The sequence below is a fragment of the Lepus europaeus genome, chromosome 14 (assembly GCF_033115175.1).
Source record: "Lepus europaeus isolate LE1 chromosome 14, mLepTim1.pri, whole genome shotgun sequence".
Lineage (NCBI taxonomy): Eukaryota > Metazoa > Chordata > Mammalia > Lagomorpha > Leporidae > Lepus > Lepus europaeus.
The window spans coordinates 30,084,800-30,103,911 of NC_084840.1; the positions used below are offsets into that span (position 1 = coordinate 30,084,800).

Below are 19,112 nucleotides of genomic sequence, written 5' to 3' on the forward strand. Positions count from 1 at the left end.
GTTGGGTTGGAAGTACAGCCGGCAGGACTCAAACGGGTGCTCATATGGGATGCTGGCACTGCAGGAAGTGGCTTTACCCACTATGCCACAGTGCTACTCCCTATCTTTCCATTCTAAGAGGTTGTCATCGAGAACAAATGTTTTATTTTTTTATGAAATACACTATTTCAACTTTAACAGATTATGTGTAAAAATATTTTTAAATTTGTATTTACTTATTTTCATTTTATTTGAAATGCAGTGTAAGACAAAAATAGAGCTTCCTTCCACTGAGGCACTCCCCAAATACCTGCAGAAGCCAGAAGCTAGGAGCTCCATCTGAGTCTCCCCATGAGTGACAAGGCCCAAGTACTGATCCATTGCTTGCTGCCCCCAAGAGTGTGCATTAACAAAATGCTGAATCGGAAGTAGAAGAGACGGGCACTTCAATGTGGGTTTGCGGGTACCCCAAAGAAGCAAATTAACAGCTGTGCCAAATGCTTCCCTCTAAGAAGCCATTAGGAAGCTTTGCAGTCCAACAATTTTCCTATCTTTTTTTTCCCCTAAAGATAAATTTATTTATTTGAAAGAGTTACACAGAGAGAGAAGAGGCGGGGGGGGGGGGGGGGGATAGAGAGGTCTTCCATCCACTGGTTCACATCCCAATTGGCTGCAGCAGCCGGATCTGTGCCAAACTGAAGCCAGGAGCCAGGAGCTTCTTCCAGGTCTCCCACGGGGGTGCAAGAGCCCAAGGACTTGAGCCATCTTCTACTGCTTTCCCAGGCCATAGCAGAGAGGTGGATAGGAAGTGGAGCAGACAGGACTTGAACCTGTGCCCATACAGGATGCTGCCACTGCAGGTGGCGGCCTAACCCACTACACCACAGTGTTGTCCCCTCTTACATTATCTTTTAAGAGTTTTGTTCCCATTTTACATTAAAATCTGTTTCTTTTTGGACTCATTTATGTAAATATGCAACTGCCAGAGCATGATTTGTTTAAAAGACTACCCTCCATTTTATTGCTTTTACATTTTTGTCAAAAGTTGATTAACCATACTTCAATGCAGTTATATCTGGTTTCCTTATTATACTGATTTGCTAATACTATGAAATCCTGATTACCATAGCTATATGATAAGCCTTGGAACCAGGTAAGATGATTCTTTCCATTTTTTTTTCCTTCTTTTCTTTTTGAAATTATTTTAGCTATTTTAAAACCTACATATAAAATAATTTTGTCTACTTCTACAATTCTGACATTTTAAAATGAAATTCCTAGGATTCCAAGATGGCAGAACAGAGAGGGAGCTTACTGCTCTAGTCTAGGCGAAGATAGTTTTTTTTTTTGTTTTTTGTTTTTTTTTTTTTTTTTTTTTTTTTTTGACAGGCAGAGTGGACAGTGAGAGAGAGAGAGAGACAGAGAGAAAGGTCTTCCTTTGCCGTTGGTTCACCCTCTAATGGCCGCCACGGTAGCGCGCTGCGGCTGGCGCACCGCGCTGTTCCAATGGCAGGAGCCAGGTGCTTATCCTGGTCTCCCATGGGGTGCAGAGCCCAAACACTTGGGCCATCCTCCACTGCACTCCCTGGCCAGAGCAGAGAGCTGGCCTGGAAGAGGGGCAACCGGGACAGGATCGGTGCCCCGACCGGGACTAGAACCCTGTGTGCCGGCGCCGCAAGGCGGAGGATTAGCCTGTTGAGCCACGGCGCCGGCCGCGAAGATAGTTTTAAAAAGTGGAGAGTTGGATCCCGTGCTGTTGCCTAGCCAGTGAAGCCACCACCTGCAGTGCTGGTGTCCTATGTGGGCAACGATTTGAGTCCCAGCTGCTCCGATTCTGGTCCAGCTCTCTGCTGTGGACTGGAAAGGTGGTAGAGGATGGACCAGGTACTTGGGCCCCTGCACCCACATGGGAGACCTGGGGAAGGGGGTTCCTAGCTGCTGGCTTCAGATTGGTGCAACTCCAGCCATTGTGGTCATCTGGGGGATGGGTCAGCGGAATGAGGGTCTTTCTTTGCCTTTGCCTCTCTGTAACTCTACCTTTCAGATAAAATAAATAAATCTAAAAAAAAAAAAGTGGACAGAGTGTAATATCAGGGAAGAGTTAGGGAGAAAACGGCAAAGGAAATACCACACAAATTAGAGAGACACTATGGACCTATGTGGAGGTTGTGGATGCACACAACTCAGGACCCCGGCAGCCAAGAGCCACTGCACCATCTTTGGAGAGTGAGCTGTGACCAGACTGATGCAGCCCAAGCCACTGGTGATAAAGCTGCGGGAAAAGCCTGTTGTGAGTCTGGCTTGGAGTCCTGTGACGGATAGTGTACCTGCCAACCTTCAGAAAACAAAAGGGGGCACTTATCTCTCTCCCTGAGCACTGGGCAGCAGCGTCCTCTAACTAGCTGTGAGGTGCAGGCATCATTTTGGACATACTAACAGCTGCACCAGCTCATGTCTGCATACCCAGCAACCAGCCAAAAGGAGATGCCTGAGTCTAGCTGGGAGAATTGACATGGGACACATGTCACACCCAGCACATGCCTCAGGGTATTCGCTGAAAGACCAGACACTCCAGTAAGCCACAGAGGCATAGTCCAAAGATAAAAGCCATCACAGGGGAGAAAGAAAAATTAACAAGTATCTCCACAAATGCCTGAAAATAAATGCAGCAATTCAAGAAACAAGAATAAGGAAAACAACATGATGCCCCCAAAGGAACACAATAACACTTCAATACTAGAATGTGAAGATAAAAGATTTGAAGAAGGCCAGCGCTGTGGCTCAACAGGCTAATCCTCCACCTTGTGGCGCTGGCACACCGGGTTCTAGTCCCGGTTGGGGCGCCGGATTCTATCCCGGTTGCCCCTCTTCCAGGCCAGCTCTCTGCTATGGTCCGGGAAGGCAGTGGAGGATGGCCCAAGTCCTTGGGCCGTGCACCCGCACTGGAGACCAGGAGAAGCACCTGGCTCCTGGCTTCGGATCAACGTGATGCGCCAGCCACAGCGGCCATTGGAGGGTGAACCAACGGCAAAAGGAAGACCTTTCTCTCTCTCTCTCTCTCACTATCCACTCTGCCTGTCAAAAAAAAAAAAAAAAAGATTTGAAGAAATGCCAGAAACAGAATTCAAAAAATTGATAAGATTACTTAGAAGTAGTCAGAAACAAATCCACAAATTAAAGAAATCCATACATGACAGAAATGAAATTTTTCCCATGAAATTGAGATTTTAAAGATAAATCAAAATGAAATAACAGAAATGAAGAATTCAATAGAACAAATAAAAAATGTGGTGGAAAGCCTTAACAACAGATTCAGTGAGGCAAAATAAAGAATATCCAAGTCAGAAGACAAATTTTATAGTCAGACCAAAGAAATTAAAAAAACTAATATACAGTAAAACCGTGTCAGAGATTTATGTGATACTAGCAAATGACCCAATATATGGTCTTAGGAGTTCCTGAAGACATGGAAAGAGAGAATGGATTAGAAGGCATTTTTAGTGAAATAATTACAGAAAACTTCCCTAATTTGGAGAAAGAAAAGGACATCCAAGTACAGGAAGCACATAGAACTCCTAATAGACATGACCAGAAAAGATCCTCACCATGACACATTACAGTCAAACTCTCCACCGTAAAACAGAAAAGATTCTAAAATGCACACATGAGAAACATCAGATTACCTTCAGAGGATCTCCAATTAGACTCACAGTTGACTTTTCATCAGAAACCCAACAGGCTAGGAGAGATGGCAAGACATAGTCCAAATCTTAAGAGAAAAAAATTGTCAACCTAGAATACTACACCCTGCAAAGTTCTCATTTATGAGTGAAGGTGAAATAGAAACCTTCCATAACGAACAGAAATTGAAATAATTTGTCACCACTCATCCAGCCTTACAAAAGATGCTTGGGGGGGGGGGGGCAGCATTGTGCCCTAGCAAATAAAGCTGCCACCTGCAGTGCTGATATCCCATATGGGCTCCAGTTTGAGACCTAGCTGCTCTACTTTCAATCCAGCTCTCTGCTATGGGAAAGTGGTGAAGAGGGCCCAAGTCCTTGAGCCACTGTGCCCCCATGGGAGAACTGGAAGAAGCTCCTGGCTCTTGCCTTCAAATCGGCGCAGCTCCACTTATTGTGGTCATCTGAGGAGTAAACCAGTGGATGGAAGATCTCTCTCTCTCTCTGTCTCTGCCTCTGCTTCTCTGTAACTGTCTTCAAATAAATAAATAAACTTTTTTTAAGAAACCGGTAATTTGGTTAAAAAAATAAAAGAAGCTTAAGGATGTGCTACACACAGAAACACGGTCATCATTATGTAACAAGGTGAAGGAAGAAAATCTCCCAGTACAAAGGAAAACCAAAGTAAACAATAGGAATATTTATGGAAAAATGGCAGGTCCAAGTCATTATTTATCAATAGGCACCTTGAATGTAAATGGCCTCAACTCTCCAGTTAAAAGACAAAGACTGGGCCGGCGCCGTGGCTCAACAGGCTAATCCTCCGCCTTGCGGCGCCGGCACACCGGGTTCTAGTCCTGGTCGGGGCACCGATCCTGTCCCGGTTGCCCCTCTTCCAGGCCAGCTCTCTGCTGTGGCCAGGGAGTGCAGTGGAGGATGGCCCAAGTGTTTGGGCTCTGCACCCCAGGGGAGACCAGGATAAGCACCTGGCTCCTGCCATCGGAACAGCGCGGTGCGCCGGCCGCAGCGCGCTACCGCGGCAGCCATTGGAGGGTGAACCAACGGCAAAAGGAAGACCTTTCTCTCTGTCTCTCTCTCACTGTCCACTCTGTCTGTCAAAAATAAAAAAAAATAAAAAATAAAAAATAATAAAAAAAAAGACAAAGACTGGCTGAATGGATTAAAAGACAAAACCTACCTATTTACTGCCTACAAGAAACACATCTCACCAACAAAGATACGTGAATACTGAAACTGAAAAGATAGAAGATATTCCATGTTAACAGAAACAAAAACACAGGCTAGTGTAGTCATCCTACTGTCAGACAAAATAGACTTTAATACAAAAACTGTTAAAAGAGACAAAGAAGGGAACTATATAATGATGAAGGGATCAATTCAATAGGAAGATGTAACTATTATAAATGTGTATGTACCTAATTGCAAGGCACCTGACTATTTAGAAGAAATGTTAATGCATCTAAAAGGAGACATAGACTCCAATACAATAGTAATGGGGGAACTTTAATACCCCCACTTTCAGCAATGGAAAGATCAGACAGAAAATCAGCAAGGAAACAACAGAGTTAATCAACACTATAGACCAAATTGGCCTAACAGATACCTACAGAACTTTTAATCCTGCAGTTGCAGAATACATATTCTTCTTACCAGTGAATAGAACTTTCTCTAGGATTGACCACAGGCTAGGCCATAAAGCACTAGGATTGACCACAGGCTAGGCCATAAAGCAAGTCTCAGAAGTTCAAAAAAGTTGGCCGGTGCCGTGGCTCAATAGGCTAATCCTCCACCTGTGGCACCGGCACACCGGGTTCTAGTCCCAGTCGGGGTGCCGGATTCTGTCCCAGTCACTCCTCTTCCTGTCCAGCTCTCTGCTATGGCCCGGGAGTGCAGTGGAGGATGGCCCGAGTCCTTGGGCCCTGCACCCACATGGGAGACCAGGAGAAGCACCTGGCTCCTGGCTTTGGATCAGCGCGGTGCGCCGGCCGCAGCAGCCATTGGGGAGTGAACCAATGGCAAAGGAAGACCTTTCTCTCTCTATCACTGTCCACTCTGCCTGTCCAAAAAAAAAAAAAAATTCAAAAAAGTTGAAATCATATCATGCATCCTCTCTGACCACAGTGAAATGAAGCTGGAAATCAACAACTCAAGAATTTCTAGAACATATGTAAACTCATGGAGACTGAACCACATGCTCTTGAATGAACAGTGGATCATAGAAGAAATCAAAAGAGAAATCAAAAACTTTTAAGGAAAAATTTTTCTCTCATACTATTTGTTGAACTCTTTACTTTGTTAATCATATATATATATATATATATATGTATATATATATATATATATATAGTTAATTGAAAATAGATCTTAGTAAAAAGAAGAATGGGAATACCTGAAGGAGGAAGAGGAAGGGTGGGAGTGTAGGCGGGAGGGTGAGTATAGTGAAAAGATCACTATATTCCTAAAATTGTATTTATGAAATGCTAAAGTTTGTATACCTTAAATAAAATGTTTCCATGGGAAAAAAGGAAATTCCTATAATAACCTAGATATTAATTTGGAGATAATAAACATATTTACTGTATTGAATCTTCCAATCCAATAACACTGGAATAGTTTTCATTTATTTGGATCTTTGCATTTTTTAAATTATTTTTTTAAACTTTTATTTAATGAATATAAATTTCCAGTGTACAGTTTATGGATTACAATGGCTTCCCCCTCCCATAACTTCCCTCCCACCCACAACCCTCCCCTCTCCCACTCCCTCTCCCCTTCCATTCACATCAAGATTCATTTGCAATTCTCTTTATATACAGAAGATCAATTTAGTATAAAGATTTCAACAGTTTGCACCCACATAGAAACACAAAGTGATCTTTGCATTTTAAACCAACATTTGGTGAAATTTAGCATAAAGTAAGCAATGATTAATATTTTTAATGTTTGTGTTCACATGCTCATTATTAACACATAGAAATATAGTTAATTATCATATATTGATCTTATATCTGAAAACCTTGTATAACTCATTTATTAGTTCCAGAAGTAAGGTTGATTGATTTTTAATTCCTTGGGATTTTCCATGTAGTTCATTATTTCATCTGAAAACAGGGACAGGTGTTTTTCCTGTCTGATCAATAGGCCTTTTATTTCCTTTTCTTGCTCTGCTGTGTTGGCAGGACCTTAACATTTTATTTTATAAAATTTCAGGTTAAAAGGTTATCATAAAAGACATCCTTGTCTTGTTCCTGATTTTAGGTGGAAGAATTTAGTGTTTCACTTATAAATAGAATGTCATCAGAAGGTAACTATTTTTGATGGATATTGTTTTCAAGTTGAGGAATTCCTCCTGTATTTCTAGATTTTGAGAGTATTTATTGTGAATTTGTATTGAACTTTGTCAACTGCTATTTTTACATACATAATTAGGATTTCTGTCTGTCTGCTTGATTTACTCTTTTTTTTTTTTTTAATGATTTATGTATTTGAAAAGCAGAGTGACAGAGAAGGAGAGATAGAAGAGACCTTTCATTAACTGTTTCACTCCCCTAAATGACCACAAGAGCCAGGTCTAGGCCCAGCTAAAGCCAAGAGCTAGGCATTCTCTCCAGGTTTCTCTATAGCTGGCAGAGGCCCAAGTACTTGGCTCATCACATGCTGCTCTCCCAAGTCCTTTAGCAGGGAGCTAGACTAGAGGTAGAGCAGCTAGACTCAAGCAGGCACTCTATGTGGAATACCATCATCACAAACAGTGGCTTAACCAGTTATCACGGCAAAACTAGCCCACTGATTGACTCTTTCATCATTATATAATATCTTCATTTCCAGAAACTTTATTTGCTCTGAAGTCTGTATTATCTAATACTTACAGAGCAATCCTTGATTTGCTCCAATTTCCACATGGTTTAATTTTTCCACCTTTTTTCCCCAAGTCTACCAATATTATTACACTTGAGATAAATTTTTTGTAAACAGCAGATGATGGGGCACAACTTTGCATTCAGTCTAGTAATCTCAATTTTTAATTGGCCTAATAGGCCAATTATATTTAATATTATTATTGATATGTTAAGGCTTCATTTTTCTGCTACTTTATTTTTTGGATTTTATTCTGCTTTTCATTTCCCTATTTATTTGTTCCTGCCTTTGTGTGGCTGACCTAAACATATTTTAGAATTCCATTTTGATTTATTTTAGCTTTCCTGAGTATATCTTTTTTGAGGGGTTTGCTTGGTAGTTGCTATGGTTATTACATTATATGTACATAATATAACAAAGTCTTCTTTGTTTAGTTACCAATTCATTAACTGTTGAAAAATTCTCTTTGAATCCTTTTATCCTGATCATTAAATATAGTTGTCTTAAATATTCCTTCTTTTCTAAAAAAAAAAAAAAGAAGAAAAATATTTATTTATTTGAAAGCCAGAGGTTAAGAGAGTGAAAGAGACCTTTTACCCAGGAAATTATGCCTTAAATGCCCACAACAGTCAGAGCCAAGACAGGCATCAGCCAGGAACTCCATGTAGGTTCCTCCAATGGTGGCAGGAACCCAGTGAACATTCACTGTAGCCTAGGCATATAAGCAAGAAGCTGGACTGGGACCACAGAGCAGCCAAGAATCAAACCACGCACTCTGATATCAGATGCAGATGTCCTACACGGTAGCTAAATCCACCGAATTGCAATGCCTGCCCCAAATATTCTTTTTAATATATTGAGAACTACATGAGATGGGGATATAAACTTTGATTCAACCATTAAACATAATTTAGAAAACTCTAAAGGAAACAATGCATTTATACATAATTTAACTCTGTGAAATTTTTCTTGTTTCCTGATGTTTCAGTATCTCTTCTTTTATTATTGTTACTTTCTTTTTAGAATTCTTCTTAGCCAATATTCAGGGTAAGTATGCTAGAGACAAATTCTCTTAATTTCCTCTCATCTGAGAATGCCTTGATTTCTTCTTCACTTTTCAATGCTATTTTTACTGAATATAAAGGTCTGTATTGAGATTCTTTATAAAATATTTTGCAATACAGTATATATACTTAAATATACATCAGTGTAGAGATAAATAAATTTTTGTCCTATGATCACACTCATAACAAATAAAGAATAAAATATTACTAGTACCACGAGAGTCCTCCAACTCTTGAAAATGTGTCAGCTCCTCCTAACCACCATGGAAAATCATCATCATTGTTCAATATAGTTAGGGATGTTTTAACCAGAGCCATCAGAAAAGAAAAAGAAATCAAAAGGATTAAAAACTGGAGAGGAGGAAGTCAAATTATCCCTGTTTGTGGGTGTTTGTGGGTGCCTTTATTTAGGGGAAACAAAAGACTCCAGTAAGAGACTACTGGAACTCAACAGAATTCAGGAAAATTTCAGTACACAAAATCAACAAAAAAAAAAAATATCAATAGCATTCTTATACACCAACAACACTCCGGCCAGAAAAGAAATTATAAGATCAGTTCTATTCACAATAACTATAAAAAATTTAAATACCTTAGGATAAGTTTAACCAAGGATGTGAAGGATCTCTACAATGGAAATTACAAAACATGGGGCCAGTGCAGCAAGTTAAAGCCCCAGCCTGCAGTAACAGCATTCCATATGATTGCCATTTCGAGTCCTGGTTACACCTCTTCCCATCCATCTCCCTGCTGATGCACCTGGGGAAGCAGCAGAGGAAGGCCCAAGTCCTTGGGCCCCTGCACTCACATAGGAGACCTGGAAGAAGCTCCTGACTCCTGGCTTCAGATTGGCTCAGTTCCAGCCACTGTGGCTATTTGGGAAGTGAACCAGTGAATGGAAGACCTCTCTCTCTGTCTATAACTCTTTCAAATAAATAAATCTTAAAAAAAAAAGAAAGTTACATAACATTAAGAAATAAAAGACAGAAAAAAAACTTCCATGTTCATCAATTGGAAGAATTCATGTCATCAAAATATCCATACTACCCAAAGCAATTTACAAATTCAATATGATTGCAATCAAAATAGCAAGCATGTTCTTCACAGATTTAGGAAAAAAAGATCCTGAAATTCATGTGGATACACAAAAGACCCTGAGTAGCCAAATCAATCTTAAATAATAAAAATGAAATTGGAGGCTCACAATACCAGATTTCAAGACATATTACAGGGCAGTTACAATCAAAACAGCCTGGTACTGGAAAAAAAATAGACATGTGTCCCAATAGAACAGAAGAATCCCAGAAATTAGTCCATCAATCCACAACTAAACTTTGACCAATGAGCTAAACTCACTCCTTGGAGAAAGGACAGACTCTTCAACAAATGATGTTGAAAAACTGAATTTCCACAGGCAGAAGTTTGAAACAAGACTTCTAACTTACACCCTATATAAAAACCAACTGTCAATGTATCAAGAATCTAAACCTATGACATTAATAGGGTAAACATGGAAGAACGTTTGCACAGGCAAAAACTTCTTGGATAAGGCCTCAGAAGCACAGGCAATAAAAGTAAAAGGACAAATGAAATTACATAAAGCTAAGAAATTTCTGCATAGCAATTAACAAAGTGAAAGAGCAACCAAATGAAAGACAGAAATGTTTGCAATCTATGATCTAATAAAGGATTAACATCCAAAATATATATGGCAGTCAAGGAACTCAACAACAACAAAAACAAAGCAATCCATTTCCAGTGTGGTTCCTGTTATGCTATCTCTTGGTGGCCATATCTACTAAAGTCACTCTACTGAGGATTACCCCCCACACACACCAATTAATAGGTTGGATGCCAATAGTCTACATACAGTCCAAGAGGAAATGAAAAATTATATCACTCTAGGGGTCGGCACCACGGCCTAGCAGATAAAACTGAAGCTTGCAGTGCCACCAACTCATATGGGCGCTGGTTCAAGTCCTGGCTGTTCCATTTTCGATACAGCTCTCTGCTATGGCCTGGGAAAGCAGTAGAAGATGATTCAAGTCCTTAGGCCCCTGTACCTGCTTTAGAAGACCCGGAGGAAACTCCTGGCTCCTGGCTTCGGATTGGTGCAGCTCCAGCTGTTGTGACCAATTGGGAAGCGAACCAGCAGATGTAAAACTTTCTCTCTCTCTCTCTGCCTCTTCTCTCTCTGTGTAACTCTGACTTTCAAATATTTTATATATATATATATATATATATGTGTGTGTGTGTGTGTGTGTGTATGTGTATTATATATTTTCAAATATATATTACATATATATATTATATATCACTCCCATCAAAGGACTTTCTAGGTAGAGTAGACTGCACCAAAGCTGGTATGAGTGGCCTTAGTTTTCTTAAGATTAGAAGTAGGGACAGGGAAGAGTTCATGTGAGCAAGCAGAACTTAAACTTCACACCATCACTCAAGGAAAAAAATGTATGGACTCCATGCAGCGGAAAGAGAAAAGGAGGTGGTATTTGAAAGCTGCTGATGGACTCTTTATTATAATGTCCTAGTGATCTTCCCAAATCCTCAGTAATGGATTAGCATTTTAGAATGTAAGATTATTATCTCTACTGTGCAAGGTGACTCTCTTGCTGCCTTTGATTTTTACAAGTGTTCATGATGCAGACATCCTCATGGCAAAAGAAGTGTCAAGAAATGCTGACAGCTAGCAGAAGGAAACAAGACCTCAGTCTTGTAGCTTCAAGAAGCATGAGTCTGGGGCCAGCATTGTGCCTTAGTGGGTTAAAAACCACTTGCTACTTCGGCATCCCATATTTGAGCACCAGTTTCAGTTCTGGCTACTGTGCTTCCAATCAAGCTCCATGTTAATATGTCTGGGAAAGTAGTGGAGAAGGACCCAAGGGCTTGGATCCTTGATACCCACGTGAGAGATCCAAATGGAGTTCCTGGCTTCTGGCTTTGGCCTGAATTGGTTACAGCCTGTTGGTGGTTGAACAAGTGGATGACAAAAAAAAAAAAAACCTCCCCACCTGTCTGACACTGTACCTTTCAAATATGCGCATCTTTAAATAAACAAAAGAAACTGGAAAAAATAAATGGGCAAAGGACATGAACAGGCATTTTTCAAAGGCTGAAATACAAATGACCAATAGACACATGAAAAAAATGCTCAATCTCACTAGCTATCAGGGGATTACAATTAAAAACCATGATGAGGTTTTACCTCATCCACATAAAATGGTTATCATTCAAAAATTAAAAGAAAAATAACAAATGCTGGCAAGAATGTAGAGAAAAGGCTAATCTAATACAATGTTAGTTAGAAACTAAACTCATACAACCATTATGGAGACAAGTTGGAGATTCCTCAGAAAACTAAAATTAATTGACCATATAACTGAACCATCCCACTCCTTGGAATATAGCCAAAGGAAGTAAAATCAACATATGAGAGTTACCTGCACTCCCATGGCTATAGTGGCTCGATTCACAATAGCTAGAATATTGAATCAAGCTAGATATCTGTCAACTAATGACTAGATAAAGAAAATGTGATTATATCTCACATGGACTATCACTCAGCCATCTACAAAGAACAAAATCCTGACATTTGCAACGAAATGGAAGCAACTGGAGATTATTATGATAAGTGAAATAAGCCAGACAGAGAAAGACAATTATTATGTTGTCTCTTATGTGTAGTAGTTAATAGAGAAGAAGAGGATTAAAAAATGTGTGGGTGTCAGATCACTTGGTTACTAGTTACAAATATTGCTTCACTGAATCATATCATGTAAGTGATAACACAATCTTATTTCACACAGTGACAAAAAAGAAATGGAGGGAATAGTAAGGACTCTTGGGAAACTTGTGGCATTTTGTTCTTAATTGGGTGTTGGTTATGAGTGTGATCAAATGACAAAAAAAAAAAAAAACAAACTCATTGATCTTTACACCTAAGTACATTTCTTGGTACATATACTGTATTTTAATCAAATGTATTTTTTAAAAAAGCAAAGTCATCTCCCATTCAAAGTGATTTTCTCCTGTAGATGATATGTTACTTCTCTCTGGTTTTCAACAATTTTTTCTTTCTTCAGTTTTCAGTAGTTTGATTATAATATGTTTGAAGTACATGTCTTTTTGTTTCAATTGTTATGGGTTTGTTCATCTTCAATTCATAGGTATAGGAGTATCGCTAAATTTGTAAATTTTTCAGACATGTATTCAAATGCTTTATTACCCTAACCCTCTTAACCCTCTATTTTTTCTCTTTCTAGGACTCAAATGACAAGAATATTAGATTCTTTGTTATAATTCCGTAAGTCCCTAATTCCCCATTTATTTATTCACTCTATTATCTTTCTATTGTTCAGATTAAGTAATTCCAATTCTATCTTCAAGGTCACTGATCCTTTCCTTTGTGTCTTCCATCCCACCAATGATTCCCAATCTTTCAATTCACTGAGATTATTTTCTAGTTTTGGCATTGCATATTTTAATTCTAAAATTATCATTGGGTTCTTTTTTATACCTTTTATTTCTTTAATGAGACTTTTTTCATTTATTTCAAGTGTATTCTTAATTTCTCTTCATGACTAATTTCTGATGGATATTTTCAACTCTAACATCAAGGTCATGTTAGTCTTGGTACTGTTGATGGTCTTTTCTTATTTCATTTCATGATTATCATGATTCTTGGTCTGACAAGTAATGCTTTTTAATTGAAACCTGGACAACTATAGGTCTTTTTTTTTTTCAAGATTTATTTTATTTATTTGGAAGGCAGAACTACAAAGAAAGAGAAGACAGAGACAGAGAGATCTGCTGTTCACCCCCCAAATGGCTGTACCAGCCAGGGCTAGGACAGAAAAAAGCCAGGAGTCAGGAGCCTTTTTCTAGGTCTCCCTTATGAATGCAGGGGCTCAAGCACTTAGGCCATCCTTTGCTGCTTTCTCAGGCCCATTAGCAGGGAGCTAGATTGGAAGTGGAGCAGCTTGGACTCGAATTGGTGCCCATATTGGATGCCAGCATTGCAGGCAGCAACTTAACCCTCTATGCCACCATGGTGGCCCCTACAAGTCTTGTCTAAATCTTCTGTTTTAGCAGCAGTCCTTTTAAACTCTTCCACTGGTGAAGAGAGACTGCTGCTTCTTTTGCCAGGCAGGAGTAGAAATCCAAGTATTCCACTGTCAGTAAGCAGTGGTGAGTCTCCTTCTGGCAGTGGGCAGAACAGGAAGTTCACAGTGTCCATTAAGCCTCTAAAAATACCCTCTGAGTGAGAGAGAGGAGATTTCCTCTGTTATAAGGAATCTCAAAGAATGCCTGCATGAATTGAGAGGTCCCATGCCCTGAAACACTATTGCCCTGAGTATACACTTTAATGATCCCACCTAAGAATTAGAGCCACTCTATGAGACACAGGGAGAGGGATCTGCAGCCAGTAATGTGCAGGAGAGGTCTGCACTGGTTCACGAGAATAAATTCCATATATTTCTTACCAACTCCATGCGACATGACATCTCACTGGTGGCTTGAAATGGACCATGGTGGATTTTGGCTTTCCTCCAACACTCAGTTAAATAACTAGAGAGCCATCAGGAACTGTCTACCACTCTGGATGGGATGGACTTGATAGAGAAGTTTGAGTTCACAAAAATCAGGTGTTAAATTATTACACATGTGAGTTGTGGAATTGAGAGACAAATCTGCTGCACTTTAATCCATATGGTTTGTGACATTTAAATGAGATTCTGAGAAGTAGAATTTTATTTCACAGTCTTTTAATACTATATACCAAAGTTACTTAACCTTAGATCTTCATGGGGGAAAAAAACACTGTTCTTAAAATGGAAATTTTACATAATGCTCAGAATACAATAGAAATCGCTTTAAATAATCTAAGTATGAGATCAGTTCTCAGACAGAATCTCTATTTCTTCAACAAATATTGATTTGATGCTTGTTATATGACTGGAAGCATTCTGTTAGAAAAGCAAGAAGTAAACAAATAATATCATAAAAGCTCTAATGATAAATAGATGGCATGATGTAAAAGGCAGTGAGTTTAGAATGTTCTGTATTTGAGATATATTAAGATCTCAGTTGAGACTTGAATGACAAGCAAGGAAGCCAGGCCAAAAATTCAAAGGAGATATGTAACAATGAGATGTAGTCAGATTTGAGAGAACAGCCCCTCAATATCATAAAATAAAAATAGAAATTGTCTTTGTTGATTATTCTTCTGCTCGTCAACTTTCCAATGAAGCATGTAATGCTGTTCTATTAACACACTATGGTTACTATGAAAGTCTTTAAATCCATATTTTGCCCTCACTTACATTTGTATTTTATTTTTGGAAAGCCTTTTTGATTGCATCCTGAAAGTAATATAATAAATATTGTTTGAACTTATTATATCCATTGTAATTAAAAAGAAATGTTGTGGAACTAGATTGTGGTTTATGTTCCTAGCCACTGTACCCTTAATTATTTATAACATGGTCTGTAATTATTAAAAACTAATACAATCATTGAATTGATTCTTCCAAGTAATTACCCTTTTACTATTTTTATAATTTTCACCTATTGTTATTACCAGGACAGGTAGCACCTTCAGCTGAAGACACCTGATTTAAATATGGGAGCTGCAGCTTCTGCCCGCATAGGAGTTATGGACCCAGGTCCATGAGAATCCGTGTTCAGATAGGTGAGGCATGGATGTTTGAAATGTAGGTAATAAAAATGTGCTTAGATCATGATAATCCTTTCTACTTTTGATTTAAGAAAGAAAGAAAGAAAGAATATGAAATTTAGAAGCAGGCTATCATAGTTTTCATTGAGTCTATATGCAAGTGACTTTGGCTCTTCTATCTTCTAGAGAATTTTTAAAAACATTGCTCTTATTTGTTATTTAATATTAACTTACTTAACTTAATTACACTTAATTAACATCGCAGTTTACTCTGGACCCCCACCCTCCAATTTGTTTTGACACTTGTAAAGTTAAAAGGAAAGAAGTCTTTCTTACATTCAAGGGACCTCTTAAGTAACCATATGTTTCATGTTCATACTATCAATTCCATAGGAACATCACTAAATATATAAACACACAGAGAAGATTTTCTGTAAAACAGAGTCCTCAATTCCACTGGTAGCATATCTTAGAATTAGTTTTTGGAAGAGTAATTACATCCTTACCTTCAATACCAACAAGAACTCACCTGATCACAAAGGAGGCTACTGTTTCTAGTGCCAACTTTATCACAATCACAAGGTTTGCAAACATCGATGGCTGAAGGATCTGCACCAACTTGTCGGAAAGAGTAATCCTTGCACAGCTCGCAGTGTCTTCCTGTATCAAGGAAAGGTTATGCATTATGACTTCCAATTCATTAAAGTCCACCACATAATTCAAAATTAAAGACTGTATTCCTTTGAGGGAATTCTATAATTTTCAGGACATCCATTTTAATGCACCTTTCGTCTCTACCTGCCAATTTAGTGATCCAGAGCATATGAAACAATGAACCTGTTACAAACTGTGCTCTACTTCATTAAACTCCCATCTGTTATATAATATCACACTTCTAGAAGCTATACCTTGTAGGGGCCCATCGATTTTAAAAGAGTTTGTTTCTAAATTTAAAACTTTATTTCATGAACCAGGCACTTAATCTAAATCAAATATGAGAAATTTCTACCTGGATGATATGTGATTCTTATATAGCTGGAAACAAGTAGGTATGTAGTAGTAGAAATATTTTTCCAGAACAATATCTTATAACGTGGCATACTGTTCTTAATACAACTGATTATTCTGTAGTTTTCATGAGAACAGCAAATGCTTCTATTAGTGGTCATCATTTTTCACTGTAAATATCAAAATAAAAATTCTCTACATTTAGCTATAACTAATAAATTTCATATTAAATATTAGAACAGTACAACATACTATCTGTATCAGGTAATTTTTACTGTTTGCAATGCATTAATTGGAAATTTTCCCTTGCCATTTTAAATATAAAGAAACTGAAACTACAAGGAGCTTCTAAGTGAATGTGAATAGCATACGAGTATAAGACTGTTGAAACAAAACTCGAATTTGTCAAGGCTCCCTTTAAACATTATGCATTCTGCTCAGGTGTCAATGCAAGTGGTCCAATATTAGAAGACTATGGAAATAATCTAGTGAAAATTCATATTCTGATGGATGGTGGCTATGAACTAATTAAAATTAAATGGATTTATAGTATTTCTAGAATATTTCCATTTACATATGCTGATGATGCCCAAATCTCCATCTCTAATCTAGAAATATCTATTTTATTTATCATTCAATAAATATTTATTGAATGATTACCAAGTTCCCAATAGTGTGCTAAGTGCTAAGGACCTCAGTATTGAGCAAAACACACAACACATAGTGCCTCACTCTCCCAGAGCTTCCTTATGGTCTACGGAAAAGACTAATCTTAATTAAATAATACCAAGAATAAATGTACATTTACAGCCTGTGATAAGCATAAGGAGCCACTGAATTATATAGATGATTTCAATCTTTTCTGAAACACCACAAAAAGCTTTTATTGAAGAAAGGAGCTTTAGAATTGTACCTCCAACTGCCCACAAAAGACCTGCTCTGTGTCCCTTAGAAATACAAAGTATGTCCTGAACAGAACTTGTCATTTCTGCCTTGGCTGGATCTTCCTGGGTTTCCTGTCTGAATGAATGGTGTTGATTGTGATGTCAACGCTCAAGCTGGAGTATCAGAGATCAGGAGAGACTCTTCCTTCACTCGCCTACACCTTGCTCACAAAACACTCTCTCACTTTTCCATCCCAAATATCCCTTGGCTCCCCTCTTCCTACCCACACTACTTCAGTGACTCTGACATTGTTTCTCAGCCGAGCTACAGCAGCACCCTAATAACTGGTTTTTCAAAGCCACCTTTGACCCTCTTCATCTCATCCTCCACTTTACCTGAAAACCTTAAAAACTGAAGAGCAAGTTCCTGTTTAATACCCTTTAAGTGTTCTCATTGACCTTAAGCCAGAAGCCAAATTCCTTATCTTGACTTATAGAAACCTCTATGATCTGTCATGTCTTTCTTTCTTATTCTCTCTTCCTGCCATGAGCCATTTGCCCTTTGATCATTTCTTCAAAGATGCTACGTTTCTTTCTATTCTGGGCCATCGAACAACATATTTCCCTTATTAAATACTTTTGTTGATCCACCGAATTCTCTTCCATCTCACTATTTCACCTGCTGAACCTTTCCTGTAGTTGCCTTATTGCAACCACAGGATGCACTGGTAAGACAACGTTGGAATTATTCCTTGAGTAGTAATTACACTACTTTGCTACTATATAATGATGCAAAGACAGAAAAATTCGTTATCAACTCATCTTCATGTCCCCAGTACCTAGCCAAGTTCTAATGGCATTTCACGTCATCAATAATTATCAAATAATTTACTTCATGCTTCATAGTAGCACCTTCAAACGCATAGGACATGAGCCATTATATTTTACAAATTCAGATGTTGCTTATTTCTGCTTGTCTTCAAAAAATAGTAGTGTTTGATGGCTAGCTAAAATACTTTGTGGTTTTAGAACAGGGCATTGATTATCATCTTCTTAATTAGAGTTTTATTTACTTATTTATTTTCAATTATTTATTTTATTTATTTGAAAGTCAGAATTAGAGGGAGAGGGAGAGACAGAGAGCGAGGTCTTCCATCTGCTGGTTCACTCCCCAGATGGCCACAACTGCTGGAGCTGTGCCGACCCAAAGCCAGAAGCCAGGAGCCTGTTCCAGGTCTCCCACGCGGGTGCAGAGGCCCAAGGATTTGGGCCATCTTCCACTGCTATCCCAGGGCATAGCAGAGAGCTGAATCGGAAAAGCAGCAGCCAGGACTAGAACCTGCACCCATGTGGGATGCCGGCACTTGAGGTCAGAGCTTTAACCCACTGTGCTACAGCACCAGCCCCTTAATTAGGGCTTTAAAAAAGATCATTCCCAGATTATCAAAGTCCATGCCAAATCCAAATGAATATAAACATCTTCATGTGAGAATCTGGACATAATATAAGATAAAAGTGATGCAAGTAAACTTACTTTAAGGAGAGATATATATTCAAGCTAAGAATACTCAAATCATCTTGAATATATTTGAAGATTAATCAATGGTATGAATGGTTTATTTTAAATAAAAAAAATTCCAAAAATATATATAGGCAGGCATTCAGCCTGGTGGTTAGGATGCTAGTTAAGATACCCATGTCTCCAGTCAGCGTGTCTGGGTTGGTTATCTAGCTCAGGCTCCTAATTTCTGCTTTCTGTAAATGCAGACTCTGGGAGGCAACAATGATGGCTCAAGTAATTAGGTCACTGTCACCCATGTTAAAGATCTGGATTGAGTTCCCAGCTCCCAGCTTCAGTTTGGCACCGTTCCACCTATTGTGTGCCGCTCCAAAGGAAAAAATAAATAAATAAAAAGATGCAGTTTAG

General features: G+C 38.6%; 1 protein-coding gene across 1 annotated transcript in view; it reads right to left on the minus strand.

The window, feature by feature from the left end:
- Positions 1–19,112, minus strand: part of USH2A (usherin) — an 855,126-nt gene that overhangs the window by 641,959 nt on the left and 194,055 nt on the right. Inside the window, exon 10 of the mRNA XM_062211324.1 lies at positions 15,823–15,953. Coding sequence (XP_062067308.1) covers positions 15,823–15,953 — 131 coding nt within the window. The remainder of the gene's footprint in view (positions 1–15,822; positions 15,954–19,112) is intronic.